At 25.5% G+C, this 26,744-nt stretch overlaps 1 protein-coding gene across 3 annotated transcripts; it reads right to left on the bottom strand.

The window, feature by feature from the left end:
* On the bottom strand, positions 1-26,536 carry LOC129984561 (RNA polymerase-associated protein CTR9 homolog). Of its 3 annotated transcripts, none has more exons than XM_056094475.1 (30): positions 26,368-26,536; positions 24,377-24,475; positions 24,053-24,292; positions 22,764-22,853; positions 21,713-21,891; positions 20,605-20,800; positions 18,963-19,190; positions 17,823-17,939; positions 16,834-17,052; positions 16,565-16,748; positions 16,145-16,233; positions 14,354-14,621; positions 13,257-13,405; positions 13,025-13,141; positions 12,777-12,922; positions 12,317-12,388; positions 10,138-10,273; positions 8,941-9,060; positions 8,495-8,613; positions 7,652-7,861; positions 6,532-6,839; positions 5,673-5,723; positions 5,489-5,536; positions 4,952-5,002; positions 4,147-4,185; positions 3,323-3,373; positions 2,618-2,671; positions 2,071-2,121; positions 1,639-1,697; positions 1-234 (listed from the first exon to the last, which is right to left on the bottom strand). In XM_056094475.1, the coding sequence occupies exons 1-29, from the start codon at positions 26,407-26,409 to the stop codon at positions 1,657-1,659; spliced, it is 3,714 nt and encodes a 1,237-aa protein (XP_055950450.1). In that variant the 5' UTR covers positions 26,410-26,536; the 3' UTR covers positions 1-234; positions 1,639-1,656. The 3 variants fall into 3 exon arrangements, with proteins under 3 accessions (XP_055950450.1, XP_055950451.1, XP_055950452.1); XM_056094476.1 differs by having other exon boundaries at positions 5,673-5,724; positions 6,539-6,839; XM_056094477.1 differs by lacking the exon at positions 26,368-26,536 and adding an exon at positions 25,648-25,690 and having other exon boundaries at positions 24,377-24,476.
* Between the last annotated feature and the right edge of the window lie 208 nt (positions 26,537-26,744).

The raw sequence follows: 26,744 nt of genomic DNA, 5'->3' as shown, positions 1-26,744 counted from the left end.
TGCAATTAATATCTTTCTGTAGAAGTTTATTTACAACATTCATGATTTCAGTTTTAGTCTAATACAACAAAATGCATGCATATATATTTACAAATGATGCATAAACAACCAATTTTAGTCTCTTTTCAAACAGGTGTATATTCAATTAAAAAATCCATGTGTTTTTTAAAAATATAAAATATCTCTGTCACTTCTTTCCTATATTTCCGTGTTTGCATGAATTAAAAAAGAAACCTGAAATTAGAAAATAAAGAGTTAAATTTTATTAATAGAATTGTTAATCATATGAAAAGCAATCAATATGATAAAACAAATCACCTAACATATCAAATATTTATTTATCAAAAAAGACAATGAGAAACAAAATGAATTTTTAATATAAAAATTTTATGATAGTATAAACTATCATGAGAAAAATATATTAAAATGGTAGAAAGTTAAATGCAGAGGAACAATTTATTCGAAGATCATTTCTTTTGTAGGAGGAAATATTAATCAATCAACACCTAATAACATGTCTACTAGATTTCAATAAATTATTCTCAAGAAATTGTTTTGAGAAGTTTTTTTTACCTTTTATTAATATAGGAAAGAATGGCTAACATAGTGGAACATTACAAGTCTATGTTGGGGAGCATTTTACTTAATTCAGCTGATCAATTCTCCAATCAATATTAACCTCCCAAAAGTAACATAATATATCAGGAGTAAAAAAGCAAAAACGAACAAGTTCCATGGTTTTTTTTTATTAGAAATGTTTCAATAAACTGTTTCAAATTTGCAGTATTATCTTTTCAAGTATTCTTTCAAAAATTTCATACATAAAAGTCAATAAATTTTAATTTGATTGCAGTGGGTGTATTACCTTTTAGAAATTTCATGGCAAGTCTATATGACATGAATCAAATTTTATAAAGGATTGTTTAATAGCCAATTCAAAACCTTTAGATATAGCTTCAGTTTCAAAAGTGTCTTAAATGAAATAAAGAATTACTTTCATGTTGTTTGTTTCTTTTTTTATATATTAATATATATGCTGCTATAAATATAATATTTAAAAAAAGGTTTTTAGGCCATGGTTTTATGATCAAAACTGATTCAGTCATGACATTTGAAACATTATTTTAAACCATTTCAGATCATTCTAACAATTCTTCAAAAAAAATCAGCATGAAAGAACTTCAATGGATTTTACTTTTTCAAGGCTGTCAATAGTTGGTCTAAAATAATGAAATTCAAACCTTCACAGTTTTGATAACAAAAGAATGATTTTTTAAAAGAAAGTGTTAATGCATTAGGATTATTTTGCTAAACTGAGGGATTAAAATTTAGATTTCTTATACCTTTCAACAGTATATATTTATTGATGTACACAGCATAAAAATAATTATTTATGCCATTTAAAGCAATTTTCTTACTGGAAGTATAGTCCTATCTTTAACAGTTTAAAAATTAGCTACTGAGCCATGGTTTAAGTGGTTAAGTTACTTTATATTTATTTGATGTGCAAAATAAACACTGAGTGCTTCATTTCAAATCCACAAAGAGAATTATCAGCTGTATTCTTAATAAACTTGGGACCATATTTCAAAAAATACAATTCAATTGATTTCACACAAAGATAGCAACTGTAGTTACCTTTATTAAAGCATTCCATTAGTCTGAATCAGATCCACCACCACTAGCATTTTCATTATCTAAAAATAAACAAATATATTTAAAAATCATTTCACATTATAAATTATAATTCCATATAGTATCATACCTATTGTAGTACAACAGTAATTTATATTTGAAACCTCTATTAACCTATTAAAGAAAATTTTAACTTTTTGCTAACTTCTTAACAGAATATCTAAACTTTCAGAGAAATAAAAAAAATATATACCAACTTCAACTTAACTTCAAATTAATAAATATATGCTTAAGGCATCATTTATGGTTTATACAAACAATTTTTATTGAATTATTAATTGGATATATATTTTGAAACAAAGTATTTTTAAAATTGGATTTAAAACAATAATGGCTATATTGAAAGTGGAATTACTAGTGGTTTATGGAAATTACCTGAATGTGCACTTTGTTCTTTTTCAGAATCTGATCCTTGATTATCACCATCTAAAAATATTTCATTACAAACAATAAATATCTGTTTGTGACTAAATGAAGTTTAATATGAATATGCACTTCAATAACAACAATAATAATAATTTTACAAATGTAACATAGTTTTCTGAATAAATGAATAAATTTTGAAACACGCACATTTTAAATCAATAAATTGTTCAAAGTAAAGTTTTTTACAATTCACATTTTCTCCAAATTAACAAATAAAAAAAAAATTTAAAAAAAAGAAATTTTTGTTTATTTTAATACATAAAATGGAACATGAGTATGAATAAACAGAACATAAACTGCAAAGAAAGCTTTAAAACAAATATAAGAAAACAGTGGACTGATTTCTTTCATAGTCTCTCATTTGGAGAATATTTTTTTAAAGTAAGTAAGAAACAGAAAGGCAATAAAAACTAATGTATTGTGAATGTATGAAATCAAAACAAATTTTATTTTAATTAAAAAATAATCAAATAGTTTAAAATGGAGATACACAAACCTGAATGAGCAGCTTCTTTATCAGATTCTGATGCTCTGCTGGCATTTTCATTATCTAAAAAATGAAAATTTCCATACAGATAAAAATTATGTAAATATTTTCTATTTGCAATGGCAACTTTAGTCTTAAAATGATTTTTTAAATACCATTTGAAATAATACTAGTTTAGTGCTTTGTGAATTATAGAGATCTAAGATAGTGTTTTTCTGTCTCTGAATCTAGAATGATTTACCTTGGAAAATGTTAGTTAAATAATAATTTAAGTATGTCATTATAGATTATAATAATTTATTCAAATTAAGGAATCTAGCAGGTTTAAATCAAAATTATGTTAACTAGCAAATGAAAAGTAAATTTAGAGAACTTTTGTTTCCTGAGCTGACTACTAATAATAATATAAGTCAGATAAAAAAAAAAAAAAAAAAGAATTTAATTTTTATATATTTAAAGGCACGGTATTTTCTATAACAAAGAAAATTAAAACAATCAAGCAGATAAATAAATAAAATAATCTTCATTAGTAAAATTAAAACAATATTTCAAAACACGGGGGGGGGGGGGGGAGGTTTTAAAAAATATTTTTTTAACAGAATTCTTATACTACAATATTCTTTTTCAAAAAAAAAAAAAAAAAAACTAACAATCATATTTTTTCCCCCTTCATATTTTGCAATTTCAATTAATTGTGTGTTTAATTTCACTCACCAGAATGTGCTTCTTTTTCTGATTCAGAATCTCTAGCAGACTTTTCTGCATCTGAAAAATTATTATGATGGAATTAATAAGAATATTATAATTTGAGAAAAGATGCCTTTTGAGAAGTTAATAATTTATAAATACAACAATATTTAAACTTTACTGAATAAAAATTAATTTATGAATTACAAATACACAGTGAAAAAGAATTCCAGTGTTCTAAAAATGTAAAATCTGCAAAATGCTTCAAGAAGAAAAGCCATTGTAATAAATCAAAAATTGTACATTCTAAAATTAAAATTTTTATTGTAATCAGCTTAAGGAATATATATTAGATGTTTTGAACTTTACATGATTCACATACACTTCAAACTACAGATTTTACATAAAAATAATCCCTGAACAAGTTTTCAAAAGGATGTAGTAACAAGAAGAAATGACTGGAGCTTTATTTACTTAGTTTGAACAATCACCAAATTTTAAAAAAAGGTCATAAAACTTAATAAAAATAAATAAATTTATTGTAATTCTTAAATTTTTTAATGTGTATTTAAATTTTTATAACATATTAAGAATAAGCATGCAGCATATTGTAACTGCAATTTATATATCTATAATTAGGATACACTATTCATCTTTCAATATAGTATTTTGCTTTTACTTTTTGCTAGCATCATTTTTCTGAAAAATTTCAGACAATTAATGACAAGTATCACAAGGCTATACATTTCATTAGGTTACAGACGCCCTAAGACTATGGAGAAAAATTTTTTAAAAAAAATTATTTACATTAAAAATAGTAATATAAGCAATTATAGTGAAAATAAATTAACCTGAGTGAGCTTCTTCCTTTTCAGATCCTTTTTCATCATCTAAAATTAGAAAATATATATAATGATGCAGTTTCACAAATTCAAATGATGATTTAGAAAAAAAAAGAAAGAAAAAAAGGAATTATACAGAATCTCATTCATTTATCTATAGAAGAAATAAATTTAAGTTAGATAAAATTCGGTTTAACACTTAAATAAATTATTTAAAGTTTTATATACTTATATATAATAAAAAGTAAATTTCTTTAACAGTGATTATCAAACTAAATAAATACAATGAGGATACTAAGGGGCTTTTTCATAATTAAACTCACACATATGTAATCAGAAGCAAGTATGGTGACTATATAATATAAACATATATGCTTGTCTGCTACTAATATGATTATCATCAAATCATTAAAAATTCAAAGCTGAGATTATTAGTTTACAGATTTGCTTATAAATTTTTATTTCACGATTTTCATTTCGTTTTGTTTTTGGTTTAAATATCAATATTGCTTTGATAATTCCAATTAACTATTGTTTCATATGAGAGATTTTAATGAATTTTAATAAAAACTAGAAAACTGAAAAATCACTTCTATAAATTAAATGCTTATAAATATATATTCTAATTTCTAATACAAGCATAAATATTCAATTTAGCTTCATTTCAATAAAAAAAATTTAGAATTTCACCTTTTACACATGTTACAGAATGTTGCATTAGATAAAATACATATATGGATAGTTTAATTAAAGTATGAAAACAAACTTATGTTTAGTTTAGGTTTTAAATTTAAAGTTTTAAAATCAAGTATACCAGAATGTGCCTCCTTTTCAGATCCAGAAGCAACACTTCCTTTCTCATTATCTAAAATAAAATAATACAATGATATCATTAAAAAATAAATACATTATTTTGAGAGTATTTAGAAAAATTGCTTTAAAGTCTAAATCATTATGACTTAATAAGAAAATAAAAGTATGATAAACAGGTAATAAAAAAAAAGAGAAATGGTTTATATAGTTAATATATTTATTTCATTCTATAGCTCTCTCTATATATGTAATACAAAAGATGTTTGTGAAAATGCTATTGCCATTTCTCAAAAATAGAAAAATTAAAACAATTTAAAAGATTTAATTTGGAAATTTTAAAATATGAAAGAAATACACAAAATTTTATAATAAGTTATGCATATTAAAAAAACAACAACAGATAAACGTATTTTCATAATTTCTAATCTTGAATATTCCTACAAATGTATTAAAAAATAAAATTAATGAAAAGAGATAAGAACAATTTAAAAATTTGTAAAAGGGAATTTATTAGTAAATAATGCAAAGGTAAGCTCACCTGATTGAGCTTCTTTTTCTGAGTCAGAACCCTTGTTAGAATGGTTACCTAAAAGGCATTTTAGCATATTAAATTAAATCTTCATAATTTTATATGCATAAAAATGTGATACAAAAATTTTCATTGATTTATAATATAATCACAAAAGGTACATAAATCAGAACTATTGTCTCAAAATTGTTACCTGACTTTGGAGAAAGGCCACTGTTAGCTGAATCTCGACTAGCTTTATCATCTAAAATAGAGAAAAGAGAAAATTAAAATTATATAATGCTGTTACAATTTAGAAGAAAAAAGAGACTAAAAGAAAACATTATCTTTTGCATAATTTTAAAAATAGACCTAAAGAAGCAAAAATAACATTATTTTAAATTAAAGTTTTATTTAAATCATGGGTTCTTAAAAATTTTTTCCTTAAAACCTTACTCTGGTTGTAAATAAGTTTTATTTATAAACAAACATTTCTTTAAAACAGGCATTTACAAAATTGAACATGAAAATGAAGCACCAATAATGATAAATAAAAAGAAAGCATTCATTAATTTATTTCCCAAATTTTAATGAAGCATTTTGACACGATATGCATTTTTGAATGTCTTTCACTTTCAAAAACTCCAGAATCTATTAGCACATATTATAAAATATTGTATGACTTTAAAATTCATACAGGGGACAACTTAAATGAACACGACCTGCATTTTAAGAAGTTCAAGTTTAAATAAAATCAAAGACTGTCATAAAAACAGAAAAACTAAGAATATTTTTTCAGCAATAAAATATAATTGCAACAAAATTAATTGTCACAATTCTTCATAGCTAACCAAAATAATTTAATTGCAAGAAATCTGCTAATGATACATTATTAATATTAATTGTTGAACCAATATTCATAACAAAAGCAGTACTAAATCTTAATATTTTTACTGCAATCTATAAGAAGAAAAGCATATTAAAATAATTCATATCAAAATTCAATATCTGATCAATCATATTTACAACAAAAAAATTTTAAGCTATGAAAAATATTATACATATATGCTCACCCTCAGAATCAGAATCCACAATTCTACGCTTTTTAGCTTTTGTGCTTCCACCAGATTCACTGCCACTATCAGAAGCTACCCTACGCTTCTTTTTGGCTTTGACACTGCCTTCAGATTCACTTCCACTGTCTGAATCAACTCTACGTTTCTTTTTTGCAGCAGTACTACCACCTGATTCACTACCGCTATCTGATACAATTCTGCGTTTCTTACCACCTGTACTGCCACCAGATTCACTTCCACTATCAGAACCCATTCGCTTACTTTTAGAATCACTGTCATCATCATCATCACTATCCTTTCTGGTCCTGAAAAAAAAAGAAAAGAAAAATTAGGACTAAATAAAGTAATCTTCATCCATGTTTAAAGAGATTTACTTCATTACATATTTTCACAGAAATAAATGAGCAAATCTTTAGAATATTTAGCATGGTACTGAAAGTTGATTTAGAATATTAAATAATAATTAATAATAGAGTAAACGCCTCTCCAGAAAGGTTTCAGATGCATTTGCAAAGAATAAAAATTTATTTTGTAGACAAAAAGGAATTTTGTAAAACATTAAAAACATATCAGCACTAAAAGAAGAATAAAAATAAAGATTTTTTTCATCAAAAAACTTAGCAAAACTGAGCATATATAGTCATGACTTTTAGTACAAATATATATGTATTATTTAAAAAAATCATAAACTTTTTAAATAATTTTTAAATTTTAATTATTATTATCAGGTACAAACATGATGATACTTTCATCAGAAACTGCAATGTTTGACTAAAAATTGTTTACAATAAAAGCATCTGATGAATACAAATTAAATTTTGATACCAATGGCATTAAGTCTTTCCCAGTAAAAAGGGAAAGGCAGCATTCATTAATGCATATTTTCCTTTCCACAATGATTTTATATCATTGGATACTTATTTTCTGTGAATAATTTTGGAGACAGATTATAGTAATAGAATGATTAAAAATGCATTTTATTTCTGACGCTCAAAATCAAATCTACTTTTATGAAGAATTCATTAAGTTTTTATCCTCTTTAAGAAACATTAAATTAAAACAATCAAATTTTTCAAAAATTTATATTTTTATACAGAAAGAAAGAAAGTTATCATACTTCTTCCTTCTAGCTTTTTCTTTATCACTGTCAGAATCCTCACTGGATGAAATGGTTGCTTTAGATACCACTCTGCTACGTTGTTTAGCAGTAAGACCATCTTCTTTAATCTGTTCCTTCTTCTTTTTCTTTGATTCCTTATCCTTCCTTCGTTTACGTGGTTTTGCTTCACCTTCATCATCAGTTTCCCTGTTGTCCCGAGGAATACGCCTATAAAATATTAAAATGATTTTTGATAGGATGCAAAAACAATCAATATTAGTTTCACATCTTTATCAAAATTGCACATTTAGGGAATATCATAATATGAAACAAAAACAATACTTGATATTTTAAAAGAGAATTATGAAAATTACAATCTTCTCAAACGTTTCCACTCCCATAACCTTAAAAACTGAGAAACATTTTAAAAAAGGAGTAAGTTTTAGTGAAATTAGGCACCAATTGAAATGAAGTTCAATTTAAAAAGTTAATTAGAAAATTAATAAAATTTTCACTAGCCAAGATAGTTTTTTGTTTATCAATGTTCGGTAGAAAGAAGTGTATTTTGAAATTTTTTTTAAAGCTGTGTAAAGAAACAAATTAAAGTTTAAGAAGCTCTGTCCTAAAATTCAGAATAACAATATATTCAGTCTAAAACTTCATTCACTTTGCTGTCAAAATTAAGATAAAGAAATGATCACAAAAATTTATATAGCAAATCAGCAAGGCTTAAACTATGTAAAAATGTTCAATAAAGCACTTTATCTTAATTTCATATAGGTCCTTTAATAAATAAATAAAAAAAACTTATTCAGAACTTGTTATTATTATTTTCATTTGAAAGAATTTTTCAAAACCCACTTCTTTTTCTTCTTCTTTCTCTCTTCTCCTTCCTTTCTCTTCTTCTTTTCTTTAGGTTCTCCACCAACACCACCATCACTACTGCTGTCACTAACATATTCATCCTGGGCTTTCCGACCCTAAAGAAAAAAATATACATAATGAAATATTTTCTGTAAACAATTTTAATAGTTAGTTACAAGAGCATTTTATATTAAAAAAATATTAAAATATTCACAATTAGCTTTAAAGTTTCTTTAAATACATTTCAATCGACTAAAAAATTTGAACAGTGAAAAAAAGCAATATTTAAGAAAATTATTTAATTTTTAAAAAAGTTAACATAATACAAAAAAATAACAAGACAGAAATTCATAAACTGGTGTTTTCATAACTTCACAGAAACTAGTGTTAAAAACAGTCACAAAAGCAGATTAAAACACATATAAATAAATATAAATTAATACTTTTTTCCTTGGTTTCTCATCTTCATCAAACCTAAGTTTAGCTTTGCTTTTCTCAACAAATTCTTGTCGTTTTATAATCAGCTCTTGTTCTTGTTTGAGGCGTTCGTCCAGTTCTTTTTGCTATAAAATAAAAATAATACATTAAATATCAAACAAAACATCTGAATATTTTTGTATCCAATCATTAAAGCTAATTTATAATGAATATGGATTAAGAAAATATTTATACTAAATGAAAAAAACATCAAATAATTTGTAAAACTGAAAGACTATAATTATGATTGGTTGTAAATATATAAAACATCAGATACAGACCCATGTCTATATAGCTTTCAAATGAATGAAGGAAAATTTTAAAGGAAAAAATTAAGATAGTTTCTTAAAATTATTTTGTTACAAAAAAAAATTACAGTACACTCCCGATTATCCGCGGATAACTAAAATCGCGGATAATCCGAAAAAAGCTAAAAACAGGTATAGCAAAAGAGAAAACAGTCATTCCAACTTTGAAAAATCGTTTTATGTACAATAAAACGTAAAATAAAAAGCAGAAAATGTTTAACTAACGCTTAATATTTTAATATATCACTCAAAACTAACCTAAAATGCATTTTGTTAACGAAAACAGAAAAGTGCTTTGTACTTACGAGAGGCGTCAAGGATACACAGAAAAATTAAAACATATGTACTGTTTTAATACTGTAATGTATTATGCAATTACAAAAGCATAACTGTAAAACTACACCTTTTTGAAGAAATCAGTCATTTGCATTTGCTTCTTGCTTTGGAAGCTTTTTCTCTTGATCCGAGATTGCATTTCCCGTAGCATAAGTTTCTCGGCCAACTCCGCACTGCAAGGGTGAGTAAGAAATCATTTACTCATCAGAGGGGAAGGTTCCGAGAAGGCCTGGGATATTTTTGCCATAAATAAGCATGATGTTAGCAAATTTAATGTTCCGCTCAGTTTTGTGAACATTTTTATTTTCTTTGCTTTAAGCTTGTACAAAAGAAAGAAAGAAAAACTTTGTGCGGCAGGCGCAGATAATCCGCTCCACGGATAATCGGGAGTGTACTGTATAACAAACAATAGAATAACATATTACCCAATTAACTCTTTAATCCTAATTAATTTACACTTTACGTAATTCGACTATATTTTTTAAACAATTTTCATTTTTAAAAATCTAAAATTTCAACCTGTTGTTCCAATATTTTCTGTTTCAAAGCCTCTCTCTCTTCCTCTTGTTTACGTCTAAATTCTCGTTCTTCAGCATCTAACCTCCTAGCTCTTGCCACATGATATTGTGCTTGACTGAGAAGATCCTGACATTGCCTGAAAAATTTCATGTTTAAAAAATAATAATTAAATATTATATAAAGAATTAGATAAAATATTCTCGAGGTAATATTAAATGACAATTTTTATCACAGGTAAAAAATTTTTAAATATGGTTATGTGTTGCGGATGATATAATTATTACAAATTCTACGATGTCAAATTCAAGAGTCAAAACATTCTCCTGAACAAACTGTTTGACTTACAGCTACCAAATTTGATACACAGTAACTTTGTGGATAATAGGTGCTCATTAAAAAAGTTTTCAAAATTTTGATTTAGATTTTTAATTTATTAAAAATGAATCATAATATTAACATTTTATCTTAATAAATTAGGAGCATATCATATATTGAGAACAATTATATGTTGAGTGTTCTGGGATCTGTAATCCAGAAAATCTCAATATATGTGCAGATAAATGAACAACAAAAAATATTGCATGCTCACAAGCATTGTAAAATTAATCATATTTGAAACATACACCTTCTCTTTTCTTTCATTTCCATTTAATGAAGCTGAGCCACCGCAACTTGTGACAGGGTACAGCTAGTTAGTTACAAAATATAATAGTTGTTTACAGTATTTCAAATTTAGTGTACTTTATAGTAATAGTTTTAAATTACATATATCTGACAAAGTTGTTCTCATTTAAAGTTTCTAAATATTATAAAGTGCCATTTTTGAGTAGGACAATGCATAAAACTGAAGATTCAAATAAACGATTACAATAAAACAAGTAGTACGAAGTGAAAACTGTGAATTTAACAGTTTTCACTTTATATTACTTTTTTACTTCAATCTTTTTTTAGATCACACAATTAATTCCAAGGTCAAAAATAAATTCAACCATTTTCATGCATTAAAATTTAAAAATAGACTATCTTCAAGTAAATATATTTGTATTTCAATATTAAATTAAATAATGAATAAATATGCTGATATCAGAACCATAAATGAATGAAGTTATACATTAACACTTTACAAATATTAAATTCAGTTTCTTGTTACATCATTAATATAATATGAAAAATAAAAAAGATATAAAAATGAAAAAGTGATAATTTGAATAAGTCAAACCATATTAAAAGATACTCTTGTGTAAACAGAAAATATTTATATATTTACATTTAAAAAGTAAAACATTTATGTGCGCAAAAAAACTATTTTAACGTTTCATTATCTGCTCCATTTTATTTGTGGTTTAATACTGAATTAGTAGAGAGATTGATTCAACTTATAGTTTGAAATGAAACTAAAGAGTTAATATAAAAACTCACAAAAAGCTGATGTTATAGTCTAATATCAACTAAGATAGATTCGCAAAAGAATTAGTTATCATATAAAAAAAATTCTGGCAGTGAACAAACCCTGAAATGTTCCTTCTATGAAGTTCCCCTTTCATATAAAGCCAACTTGTTTAATTTTCTCCCCTTTATTTTGCGCAGAAAAGTTCGTAAAACTTTCTTCTTAAATGAGTTAGACCACAGGTCATGATAATTAAAAAATTTATAAAAATTAGACTTTATACAATAAAATCAATAGAAATCATACATACTTATATAAGTATCAATAAAAAAATTAATATTTCTACTTTGAAATAGTATTAAAAAATAAAAACTGTGCACTAATTCCTTCAGAAATTATTTCCTGAAACACTAAAGTTAAGCATAATTTTTTAATAATTAAATTTTAATCAAAATTTAAAAAAAAAAAGAGATGAAAAGTACACCATTTCAGTATCCAATATATTTCAGTGCCAAATTTGGCAACTCTAGATTATACCATCGTTTCGGTAAATCAAAATATACACACATACATTGATCTTTACTAGTATTAAAGGTATAACAAAGTATATAAGTCATTGCATATGCGACACTTTTGACATGATAAAATGGATCAGATTCTGATTCATTTTTATGAAAATATCTTTTTAAAGCAACTATGCAGTGCAAATTTATACTGTTAGCAAGTCTTGTCTAATAATCTTTCTATTTCATTTTAATGTAGATAATTAAAGTGAGATGAGAAAATAATTACCTAGCTTCTGCAGAAGCTTGACCAAGGTCATATTTCATTCTATCACCATTTATACTCAAGTAACTGAAGTACCTAAAACAAATATAAAAGAATATTTAATAATAGTCTTATTTGGATATTTCAAGAAACGTTTCTATATCCTTGCAATCTAGCCTATTTTAAATCAGCTCTAAAAACTGCAAAATTAATAAGTATAGATTCCAAAATTTTTAAAAATGAAAAAAAGACTTTCCTAACTTTTTTAAAAGGGTGGTTAATATTTATAATAAAAGCATATCATAAAATGAAATTGAATTTTTTAATACTATTAATGAATAATATATATCATTGTTTAATATTCTTACAAAAAAATGACAAATAGTAAATGTTGGTAATAATGCATGAATTTATGAATTACATATTATATTGCATTTAGTAACAATTTAAATTAATCTTAAATTCTAATAATAAAATTATTTACCTTTGAGCTAAATCCAATTCATGCACAGCAGATAATACAGTTTTCAAATTACTTTTTTCATCTTTAAGAGTTTGTGTAGCTAATTTTTGAAGTACTAAAGCAATGTTGTATAATATCACAGTATCATGAGGTGCAACTCGGCGGGCCTATATAAAGAAATAATAATTTTAAAATGTCCTAATTTCATTCTAATGAAATGCATGAATGTCTTTATTAGAATTGGATGTACAGAGAGAAATTAAATTTACCTTTAATAGCATTTGCTTACATTCTGCAAGTTTACCACATCTGTAATAAGCTCGGGCCAAATACATCAAAATTTCAACATTATGGTGCTTGAAGAATTTTTTAAGACAATTCTCATACTAAAAAATAAATTAAAAGAAATGCTTCATTAATAACAAATAATTTTGATAAGAAACATTACTTTTATAATATTATTTTTAACAAATACAGATATTTAATTAAAATGTGAGATACCATTTGTATAGCAGCAACATACTGTCTCTGCTCCACATATATATGTGCTATATTAAGCCACACATCACAGAAATCAGCTGTTGCTTCTCTAACTTGAGCAAAACAATCTCTTGCTTCAGAAATATAACCTTTATGAGCAAGCACTGCACCTGAAATAATCAAGGTAATATAATGTTTACAAGGAAAAAAATGCATAAATTATCGACATTAAATATCTTGTCACATCAAATAAATATAAAACCAATAATACAAATATTAAATAAATCATCACATAAAAAACAAATAAAGAAATAAATATCTTCTTCATGCAACTGAAAGCTCTAAGATGAACACAGTATTAATATTGAAGAAGGAAAATTTGTAACATCAAGACAATGGAAATTTAATATATGATGGAAATTTTATGTAAAGAGGTTTGATTAAATCAGAGAATGCATATAATAAGTGATACAATATAACAAATGATTTGTAAAATAAAGTACTGCACATATGCAACCAAGTCATGGTTGGAATAAATTCATAAAATCCACATAATTTGGATTTTAAAAAATGGATTTAATTAAAACAAGAAATTATGTTGTAGTACCCTTGCTGTATACTTTTTTGTAAATTAAATATGTAATCCATGAGTTTATACTAAAAAAGAGAGCAAGAAATTACAAAATAAATTGAAAAATTTGCTATTGAAAACAAATCAATATCAAAAATGTTATGGCAGTATCAAAAACATTCTTATATATTGCTGGAAAAAAATGAAAGCAAGTTTTTAAAAAATGAGAGAAAGAGAATAAAAAATTATCAATAGTTACAAAAATATGTAATAATTCAACTTATATTTAAAAAATATCTTTTTATTAAATATTTGTAAAAAAAAAAAGAAATATCAATCTGATTTTACTTTAAAATTTATGAACAATTAATATCTGGCAGTTTTTTCTCCAGACTTTTAATGCAATTTATAAAACTTTTTATATGCTACAATAGGTAAGGCGGTAATCTTTCAAGAAATATGCAGAGAAAGGATAATTTATCTCTTGGTACAAAGTCATTTATGAAAAGATTAGTGAGACAAATGAAGAGATAGAAAAATTAGTTACCTATCCCATTAGCAGCCCAGATATTTCGAGAATCAATGCGCAATACTTGTTTGTATGTAGATAATGCTCTATCTTGATGTCTCTTTTCTTTTTCTTTGTCTCGACTAGGCTGATGTAGTGTTTGGAGCCAAATATTTCCAAAAGCTATTAAGGAGTAGGTATCATTTGGAGTAGTGTTTAAAATACGTTCAAATTTTCTTTGTCCAGGATTCCATTCTTGTTTTGCAAGATGCAGGTTACCAATTAAAGACCAGGCATCTGGATGGGTCTAAGAAACAAAACAAAACCAAAAAAAAAAAAAATCCTATATTATTCTCTAAATTCTTCCAAGTTTGATTATTTCAGCTGTATCTGTTAGAAAAACAAGAAAGTTAATTAAAAAGATAAAGAAATATATATTTCAAGAGAGGGATAATTTATGTAATAAAATTTGTGTAAATTGAATAAAACATTATGTCATTGAAAAATTGTACAAAAATGTAATAAACAGTCACATTACAAAATTTAAAAAAAAAAAAAAAAACAATAATCAAAAAGTTCTCAAAACTGATACATGCTGTTCAACTAAAACGAAAGTTAAGATGATTTTCCACCACCGAAAGTCTAGTTTCTTCAAACTCTCATAATAACAAAAAAAACAACAACAGGGAACCGGACTCCTATGGTTGGAGTTCAGAACCCAGTTATCTATTCTAATTTTGTAATTATGTAGAAAGTTTTAAAGTGTTTAGGGTTGTTCTGATCTTCTGTGTTTTGAAAGAACTGGTGGTGATGTCTAAAACTACAGAAAGGGCCTACAATGAGTCTAAATATGAGTTAATAAATTTACTGTTCACTTAATTGAATATTTTTCTGAATGCTAAAAGTAATGAGAGAAATGATGTAGACTTATAAGAGTTATTGATGTATTAGTCTTTTTGCCAATTATCTTTTAATGGGAACTAAAGAGTTTCATATATTTTTTTTCAAACTATATGAAATTTGAACTATTTACACCAGTTCCACTCTTATAAAAGAAATATTATAAAGGAAATATTTTTAAATTCTACACATATTCAAATGAAATAAATCTGCAAAACTAGTGAAAATTAGAGAAATTGGATAATTTTAAAATTATAAATATAATACACTTCCGAGTATCCAGACTAATGTGGTGGAAAGGCAGGCCGGATAACAAAAAAGAAATAAAGCTAAAGTTCTATGAACTCATTTCTTTGGCCACCAATGCCAGAAGACAAAGTTTTTATATCAAAACTCATTGTTATAATATGTATTTTCACAATTCTTACTGAGTACTAAGTTCTTCTCAAGCCATGCAGAATGTGAACGTGGCAGCAGCCTGGTGAATCATAGAAGCTGTTACAGTAATGTGTCGAGTTAAAATAAAGGCTTTGTACTAATAGTTTATATACTGCACTGCATGTTTCAAGAATTTATTAGAGAAAAAGTAAGTTAAAGTATATAAACTGTTCACATTTTAACATAAATTCTGTAATGCTTAACTTTAATGCAGGAAACATAAACAAAACATTAACGTAAATCGTATACCTAATTCATAAGAAAATTGACTCAAACAGATTTTATTTCTCACTGATAAATGATACACAGATATGAAAAGGTAACCTAAAATTAAGGGTACTTTTAACCTAAGATTAAGGGATCAAAATGTACAGTTTTTAGTTTTTTAAAACTAGCACTGATAGTCGCAAACTAGATACTCAGGAGTGTACTGTACAATTGTAAATTTATAAAATAAATCCAACAATAATTGTTTCTTTAAATAAAGAATACCTGATTAACTTGAAGAGCTTCTTTGAACCAATCAGAGGCTTCATAAATCTGACCACGATCCCTGGCCATACAGCCTAATCTCAAATAACCTATAAAAATATTAATTCAAAATATAGAAAGAATAAAATGCTGTTTCTAAAAACTTTTCAAACTGAAACATGGAAATACGAAAGATAGAAAATTTCAAATTCTATATCATTAAATTCAATCTTTATTAAGAAAGCTTTTATTTTAAAATATAATTTATAACCAAAATAACGTTTCAAAATTTTTATGCATTGTTAAAGTAGAGTAAAAAGAATAACTCAAAAAAGATTATAATAAGTAAAAGATAATTAAATTAGAATAAGATACATAAATGAAATAGATCAGCAATAGATTAGTTAAATGGATATAAGGAAAATATATTGTATTACTTACAATCAACATAATTAGGATGTTCCCTTAAAATAGTCTTGTATAACCGATCAGCTTTATCAAACTGGCTAAAGGATTCATATAATCTAGCTAGATTATAAGTAGTTGTAACAGATATGGCATTATAATAATTTTCATCATGCTGTGCATCTTTGCGAGCACGTTCTAAAGATGCTTCATAAAATTTCTAAAATACAAAATATAGATATTAAAACACAATATTGCACACTTCAAACAATTGAGAACTAAAAAGTTTCAAATCAAAAACAAACCTTGGCATCATGGAGATTTCCAAGCCTATAATGAAGAGCACCAACATTATTCAAAATTTCAGGAGGAACATCAGCTCCTACTTGTTCTTTTAAAATTGAGGTAGCTGTACCATATGCTGAAAGAGCTCCTTGAATATCTGACTGTTCTAGAATCTGAGCTAACTCAATCCATGCTTCAACATCTTCAACAAATTGTTCAGTAACTTTCTTTAAATGTGCCTGTAATTAAGAAACATATTAGCAAACACTCCAAAAAAAGAAATTCTCTTTCACATTAATGTATGTATTTTTGTATAAGTAAACTCTGATATAAAAAGGAATACTTTCTAATTAATAAAGGTTTCCTGCTAAAAACATGACAAAGTTTAGTGAACGCTCTCTTAGCAATGAATAATGTAATATTCAATCTTGGCAAACAATGGGACCATTCTAAAAGTAGTCTTCCACCCTCAAAGAAAAGACTTTCTTAGCAAACATATATGCATTTACACTTCAAAACAGATTAACAATATAGCTGGAAAATTTTGGAAATATTTAATTGCTATTTTTTAAATTCTTGTGTAAATTTTAGTTTGATTTTCAGTCAATGTTTTCTCCTTAAACACAGATGATTTATTATGATGTTTTCTCTTTCAATTGCTCGAAAAGAATATAAAGACTACTCAAAATTTGAGTTATTTTTTCGTCTTTTTTTCTCCTTATAATTCATATTTATTATGATTTTTTTAAAAAGTATATATTTATATTTCAAAAAGATTCCTTTTTCTAACCAAATTAATAAAAATAATAAGTACATAGAATTCTACAAAATAATAAGATTAATAATTTATTTATTATAACAACAGTTAGAATTGTCAATGCATCAGTTTAAAAATAATTAATATTTCTAATTTTTAAAACTGTAATTTAAAAAGAGATTTAATCCAAACCAATAAATGTTCACATAAGAATATAATATTTATTAAAGGAGATTTTAAAAGAAGACTCACCTTAGCTTGATCTCTTTTTGCTTGATTTGGACTGTGTGCATAAAGAGAACCAAGAATTTTCATAGTTTCATAATTTCCAGGTTGTGCTTTCAAAACTTTTTCAAAGCATTGTGCTGCCTATTAAAAATGCAATGACATAAATAAACAGAAATAATATTACACCAACATCAGCAGCAAAATTTCCTTGCGACTTTTATGAAAATAATTTTCAACATTTCCTAGACTTTAGCTAAGAAATGCCTTTTTTAAAGTATTTAAACACAATTTTTTAGACATAAGTATTTACAAATATATAACAAAGATACTATGAAATAAAATATATAATTTAAAACCAGTTGGTTTCTAAAATTTTCCAGCATATTCATTAGTAACTGTGATATTTGCCCTCTCCCTTGCATAAGAACTGTGGACCCTGGGAAAGGCAGTATATACCATGAATGCTCAAATCTTTATTTTTAGAATCCCACATATTTGCACTTTGCACCTCATAGTACAGTGAAGAAAAGTGATTATGAATCTTGGTATTTATTTTTGTTAAGTTAATTTCATTTATTTATTTATTGACTGACTGAAAATAGAATTTATCATAGAACTACAATTTTAGTCACAAAATCAAATACCAAATTTCAGTTATTTAACCCATTACATTTTTGAGTTCCTGCATTTAGATGCATGCTAATCTACAGGCCAACTCTTCAACACATTTGGTTCAAATTCAGATTCAGATCTATACTCTAGATACTAAAACTGTATACAAAATTTTATCCATTGAGGCATTTTCAATTTTGTAACTAACCTGTTCATATGCACTTGAACAGACAGATATCTTTATAATTTTCTTGCAAATAGTTTTGAAACAAAATTTGATAGAAATCTACAAATTTGGTATTATGACCACATATAAATTTCATCCGTCTAGCTCAAAGTGTATGTGATTTATTTTATTTGCAAACAAAGATATATAATTTCAAAAATATATTTTTCAGATTTAGGAAGGTCTAAAATGTAAAGATTTGTCAAAATCTCGACTTTGAATCTTTTGATGATTACAACATTTTCATGTCTTTAGATACTTCGTACAGGAGGAAGTAAAAATAATATTAATATACAAAGAATATTAAAATTAACAAAACCACTTACATTTTCCATATCTCCTTTATGGATATACATCTGACCTAAACCATATTGAGGCAAAACAAACGATGGCGATGCAAATTGTGTTGCTTGATAATAATATTGAAAAGCTTGATCATAATCCCCTTGAATATGGAATGATCTAGCTAACTGATAACAACTCTCTGCTCGCATGGCTTCATTTTCAGTATTGTGAAAAGCATGAAGAGCTAAATGTTGCACTTTGGTGTATTCCTGAAAAAATAAATAAACAGCTTAACAAGGATATAATAAAGCTTTAAAACATAATAATAAGATGAGAAATTGCATTTGCATTCCATTTACATGAGTTATAAGTGCAGCTAATGGTTATATATTTCTTTACTTTTAGCTGAAGCATATTCAAAGAGTGTAAGATTTTACAATTATTCAAAATAAAATTTCAGGTGTATTGAATAAACTGCATCTAAATGAGTGATGAAGAAAAAAAAATTTGCTATTACAAGCTATCATCAAAATTCAAGAATAAAGGTAGCTAAATAATACCTAAATCAAAATATACAGATAGGATGGTGGGAGGAGCCTTAACTTTGACCTTTACAATAGGAACAACTAACATCAAATAAACTTAGTACTAATAAAAAAATAACAGTCATTATAAAACCTAAATTCAACATAATAAAATAAATACTAACAGGATAAAATAAATTAAACATATTTGTTTAAACACAATTTAATCATTAATGAAGATGAATAGTCATTAGTAAAATTCCTGTATAGAATACTTTATTTCAAATGCCTTTAATCATTGGTGTGTGTGTGTATATATTATTATTATTATTTATACACACACAGACTCTTAAGTTGGTAATTCGCCCTTCATTTGGGAGAATTTACAAAATATCAAACTACTTAAAGTATAAATTAATTAAAGTATAGTGATCATTGTTTCCAAATTTTCTGCAGATGCAAAAGAGAAAGGTTTCAAAAATTTTCAAATGATGATAGTAAAAAATAAAAGGTAAAAGGTCCCTGATAAAATACAAAACAGATTAAAAGTTTAAGATCCACTATCAGAATAAGGTTTTTAACCCATTCTCTTGCTTCTGAATCATTCTAATATTTTGCTAGATTTTTCTCATTCAACACTATTACAAAATGAATATATCCATTATATTTTCTATCCAAAATTTAATAAAATGGTCAAATTTCCAGCACATTTAGCAGCAGTAAATATTAATAAACTCTTGCATTTGTTGTGTAGCAAGTCTAAGTAAATTCCATTTATTGCTTTTATTCATTTGCATTCCAGAGGCTCAATAAAAATGATCCAGAAATTGTGAGCATCATAGTAGAGGAAAATTCATAATAAATAATTATTGTTTCTATAACTGACTTATTTTAACAGCAAGGAATTGAGCAATTTATTTTTGTAGTAGAGAATTTTTTTTTTTTTTTTTTTTTTAATATTTCTATACAATTTTACATTGCATTCCATCGAAACTTCCTCAATTTTCAGATTATAAATAAGTAAAGTATAATAAGTATAAATAAGTATATATATATATATATATATATATATATATATATATATATATATATATATATATATATATATATATACAGAACACTGATTTAAAAAATAAAACTAAGTAATTAGCTACATTACCTTTTTGAAGAAAAAGTGATTCGCTAAATGATTTAAAACCATTGGATTAGAAGAATCTATTGTATAAGCTTTGGAAAGCATCTGCACACCATTCCTAATAGCTTCTGGAGTTTTATTGTTTAATTCTAAAATAGCAAGACCAACAAGAGCTCCAACACATTGTGAGTCAAGTGCCAAAGTTCTTTCAAATGCTAATCTGTAAATAAAATATATATTAATATATAGGTAAAGATTCAAGAAATAAAATGTGAATGATCTATCATATATATATAATAGATTAATATAAATTATTAAAGTGCTGTTGCATACTTCTAAAAGATTGCTTTGCATGTTTGTTATAAGATAAAGGAGTATAGCAAATATAAAGTAAACCGAACACATATAAAGATTAATATACTCTCAGGAAAGTAACATTAATTTTCAGAGGGGGATGCATTTATTCCTAACATTCATTACTGGATTTCAGTTCAAAGTTATTTTGATAGATTTAGAAATTTTGTTAGTAGTTATTTTGATGCATTTTTAAAGATGCAAGGCAACATTTTTTTTAATAAAATTTTCTTTTTGATTATAAATGAAATTATTAAAAATGAATTTTAATATTATTTTGGATTTCTAATTAATTAAGATGAAAACACATCAAAAAAGAAATCAACAAATAGGTTTAATAAAATAAATAGAATATGCGACATTGAATTTTTAAGGAACTGAGTAAAAACCTAAAAAATAATATATGCAAATTCATAATCATCATTTCTGGCAGCTGAATTTTCTTTACATGTTCTATTATTATTTTATTAAATTTTTATATTCTAAATTCCTGTAATTTATGTATAAGAAAAAAGTTTCTCAAAATATGCACAGATGCAACAAGTATAACAATCTTTTGTCAATGTAGGATGTGACCGATGAATAACATTTAGTGCTGATTTTGATAACTCCAATTAATAGAAACGCAGCACAGTTGTCAGGCTTATAGAGAAAAAAATATCCTAATATTAGAAGTCCTAAAGAGACTACAGTTTCTTCTATCAATCAAACGAATAAAAGGTCTGTGATGACAAACAAACAAACATAAAATACAAAAAAAAAAAAAAAAAAAAATTACCTGGCTTTATCCAGTTTTCCCATTTTATAAAAACAATGTCCCATTCCTAATCGAACTTCTGCTGGACATTTAGGATTGTTCCGAAGAGCTTTTTTGTACAGAGCTAAAGCACCTCTATAATCTTTCTTATTGAATGCTATGCAAGCTTTTCCAAGTAAGGAAGGAATGTTGTTTATAGACTGAAAAAGATTAGAAGAACATTTGTAGTAACAAACAAATTTTCAACCTCATAAAGTGATTTCACATAAAATGTTATACATTTTGAATAACTAGGATAAGCATTTAAAATATATATATATATACTAAGGTTTCACAATTCAGATAAATTAATCCATTATTTTCTCATTTTTAAAAATTATATATATATTTTTTGTCATATAACATTTATTCATAAATAAAATGGTAGTGCAACTAATTATTTTTGTTTGATAATGGAGCCCCTGATTGTACTTTCAACTGTAGTATGGCTTCATTCTAAAATAGAATTACCAAGAAGCAAAACATTTAATTTCATGTTAACTCTGTTGCGTGATTTATCAGTATTATTACTCATTGTATCTTTGTTCTGTAAACATACAATGATAGATGAAATTTACCCAACCATAACAAAGGAAATGCATTATACCATACATTCATGTTCTAGAATAAAAATTAATGCTTCCATCAACACCTCTTCATTATTAATAGAACGCATATATCTATTTCAGTGGAATTCTAATGAAAAACTGGTTAGGACAAAAATTTACCATTCAATTTCCTAAATGCTCACAAAATCCACCCAGTTAGATTTTTTTTACGTGAGGTTACTTGAAATCAACTACAATCAATAAGATTAAAATAACCATTGAAAGAGAATGAGCAAAAACATTCATAACCACATTTCCATTTTATTGATTTATTTCTCACATTATTAACAGAATTTGAACAATAACAATCCTTAGTAAAAATATTTCCAAATTGAATTATTATTTGTGTTAACATGACTTATTAAACTCTGATAATGAATCTAAAATATCAAAACACATATTCAATAATAAAGTGCAAAACTTACTTGATTTAATACAAAATTAAACTGGGCATCAGCCTGGTCCATTTTATCTCCTTCAAGCAAACAAAAGTAAGCTCTTCCCAATAAGTGATCCTCAAAAAAGAATAAAATAAGAAATTAGTAATTCCTAATAAGAATATAGAAATGCAAGTATAATAAAAAAAAAGGTATTGTGTATTTCCTGAATGGAGATGTGACTCCATTTACATGAATTACAAAAATTCATAGTAAGTAGAATTTTATTTGAAATACATTTATTGAACAAATATTGTTATTAACTTTAATTAATGCAAATATTTAAACACATAAGTCATTTTTAATTTTTTATAAGCATCTGATAAATAGACAAGAAAAAATTAAATATAGAACAAGTTTTTTTAAGCCAAACATAAGGGAAAATGAAGGTATTTAACTGGAATAAATTTCACTATCATAAAATACTTTTAAAAATTTTATGATGCCCTTATTCATTAAAATAAGTTTGAAGATTTGCTTAAGTCATTTGACTAATACTTTATATTATTATCAAATGCCTTTTTTTTGGGGGGGGGGCAGAGCTAGAATAAAAAATATCTAAAACTAAAAGAAAAGTTTTCTAATTTGAGATAATATCAAATAAAAAATACAATTCAACTAAAAGAAATCCTGATGATTCTAAGTCATATCTGTTGCATTCTTTTTTTCAAAATCTATAATTATCCTTTGGATATTGTGATTACAACATTACATTTATATCAGGCATCAAAAGGTCATTTACTCTACAACAAGCTTATTTCCTAAAATCTAAATGAACGGTTGGCCATTATTAGCATTAAAGGTCCATCTCTTTCTTTCTCACCTACTTCAGAATCCTTCTAAATTATTAGAATAAATTTTTTAAAAATTTAAATCATATGTGATACAATTTCCTAAAATATCTTTTCATCAGTTCATTTCTTCATGGAATCTCCCACCATTTGATATATCATACGATGACTATATTTAAACATTTCAATAACAATTAAAATTAATTTCTTCATGATGATAATAAATAAACTTTGAATAACATATAATACAGGGAATAAAATCCTACATATTTTCCTAAATTTATATGAAAGCATTTCCCGATATGAATCATCTAATCATCAACAACTTAAAAATTAAAATTTTTATTTTATTAATTAATATTTATATTTTCTTTTCATAACTGTACTTCATTAAGAAATTAAATACAAACTTTTTAAATAGTATTATCAAAAATTATGAAAGAAAACTACTGCTCAAGAAAAAAATCATCACATAAAGATCATTACCAAATCATACATGATGATTTTGTCTGCAGTAGTATACAAAAGAGTGGCTTTAGTGAATAATTCTCTTTTTTTGTCCCTGTCCTTCTCTTTGCTAGCTTGTTGAACATAATATGCAGATAATTTGTCGAGTGCAGCCATCTGATCATGCTCCATATTTGGATAGTCAATATTAGCATCTGTTCTAGATGCATCCAAAATTTTAACAAAATCGTCATGTTTTCCTTGACGATAATATTCAACCTGAAATACATATATGTATTAATAAAAATTCACTGAATCCCAAAAGATTATTATTAATTAAAAACACAATTGCATGATACTTACAGCAATCTGAACCCAAATGTTTAGCGTAGCTTGCTCTCGTCGTAAAATACCTAAAACTTCATCTCCTTCAGGAAGTTGATCTATTTTCAGATCTATCACCTATCATAAGTCAAGAAGAAAATGAACATAGAGATTAGAAAATATTCATAAAGTCTGATAATTAAGTTAAAAAAAAAAAAAGACTTGTAAAATTGATTTTATTGCCATACTGTCTAGTGATACAATATGTTTTGCCATAATGAAAAAAGAATTCAATTCAGGATATGCATAGAATAATAATTTCCAATCTTAAAAAAGTATGAATTAAGAAAAAAAAACATTGTATTTATAATCAACCTCTACTGCTTAATTCAAGTGATATGTTTGCATCTGATGAAAATTATTTTATTGTGAGTTATACATTTAATCATTTTGAATTTAATCTCATAATATTTAAAACATATATGCAAGAATCTTCAAAATTTCCTTCGATCACTTGTTGCTTTTTTCATGAATAAATTTTACGCAACTCATATAACACAAATGTATAATATATCATTAAAAAAATCTTTTCTGTCGGTTACAAGAAAATTTTTCAAAAGGTTTGCCAAATAAATCAATATAGCTATACAGCTATATAGAGACATCATATAAAATGTTTTTACAAACCTAAATAAATATTTATTATAGACTATTATTGTAAAATGACAAGTGAAAATCTTGATGACCAGATGCAATTTCATTTATTTGTTATTTATCAAACTTATGTTATATTAAGGAAATGATCTGTAGTTATTCCAATAATTTACCTTGGAAAGTTTTTATTTATTAACATTTCTCGAATATGTCTTTAACATTTTTCAAATTAGTTTGCCTACCAACTAAAAATATTTTACATTAATTTTCTGAATAAATTGTTGATTGAATTTTCTGAATTTTTATCAACTCATATCTTTAACAAAACAAGTTAATTTATTCTTCCGCAGGTACTTTTAACTCAAAGATTTATTTTTGCAATGATTTATTTTAACAATGACAAAAAAATGTTAACATTCTTTATTGGCTTAGACAAGAAATAAAATTGTATTCAAATCCAGAAGTTTTGAAGGTTTTTTTTTTTTTTTTTTTTTTTTTCAAATTTTATTATAAGTCAAAAATTTTTCAAATATGTGAATTGCTTAATTTCTCTTTATTTTTCATGACAAAAGTAAGAAAAAAAATCCATGCAAATATGAAAGTAATAAAATGCAAAATACTCTGAAATGAGTACACATATGCAAAATGTACTTTCCATGCTAAATCCACTTTAAGATGAACATTTATACAAAATAGTTAGTGGCTTTCAGAATTCTTGACAGTTTTCTATAGATCTGCAACAAAAAAACTTATATTTTTCGAATTCAACTTTTTTATTGTTATAAACTGTATAAAACTGGTTCACTTTGATTGCCAAGCTAGCTGAATGTTTCTACATATTCAAATTTCTTATCAAACGGTTCTCATCGTGAATATCTAATTTCATATTTAATGGAATAAGAATAATCACTTAAAAATTTCAATTTCGATAACCCTACAAAACTCTTAAGTTTAACCGGTTTCTATTTGCAGTTGAGATAATATATAAAAATCTGCTTTATCATATTGAGAAATTTACATAAAAAATATGATTCAAATAAAATTATTCGTTGTAGAATAACTATGCGGAAAAAAATCTTTTTAAAGATATAAGAACGGAAATATTTGGGAATATTTTTAAAATGTCGTAATCATATTCTTTAAGAAAAATCGAATCTTAAATCTTTCCAGTCGAAATGACAGATCCAAGATAAATTAGTTAAAATAAAAGAATATGAATCAATATATAATCTATCAATATCAATGAGCTCATTTAGGCAGGCAAGAAATGAGTATGATTAACAGATAGTTAAATGCTGATACAATATTAATATAATCTAACACAAATAACAATATCCAGAATAAATAAGAATATAAACAGAAGTAAATATTCGAACCTCTTCCGTATCTCGTAAAGGAATTTCAATACTGTTCGCCATGATCGCTATTCAAAAAATGAAATCACACATTTGCACCATTAGAGACATAGAAATCCCAAACATGTGCCAGGTTTGTTGAAATTTGCTGTAAAATTCAATCAGTAAGTAAACGCGGAACAAATGAAAACAATCGTTATCGTCTTAATTCAGTTCAAATCAAGGAAAGAATATAAGATAATTGAGAATATTTAAAACTTTTCTCAAATTTAATTTTCATTTACCTTATTTCAATCTGAAAATTTAACCAGTCGAAGTATGGAAAGATATTAAAAGTTAAGTTTGGATATAAAATATTCTGAAAGTAAAAAGGTTAGCTATAAACAAGCAAGCCGTTT

The sequence above is a fragment of the Argiope bruennichi genome, chromosome 9 (assembly GCF_947563725.1).
Source record: "Argiope bruennichi chromosome 9, qqArgBrue1.1, whole genome shotgun sequence".
NCBI classification, from domain to species: domain Eukaryota; kingdom Metazoa; phylum Arthropoda; class Arachnida; order Araneae; family Araneidae; genus Argiope; species Argiope bruennichi.
This window is presented reverse-complemented; position numbering and strand designations above follow the sequence as displayed.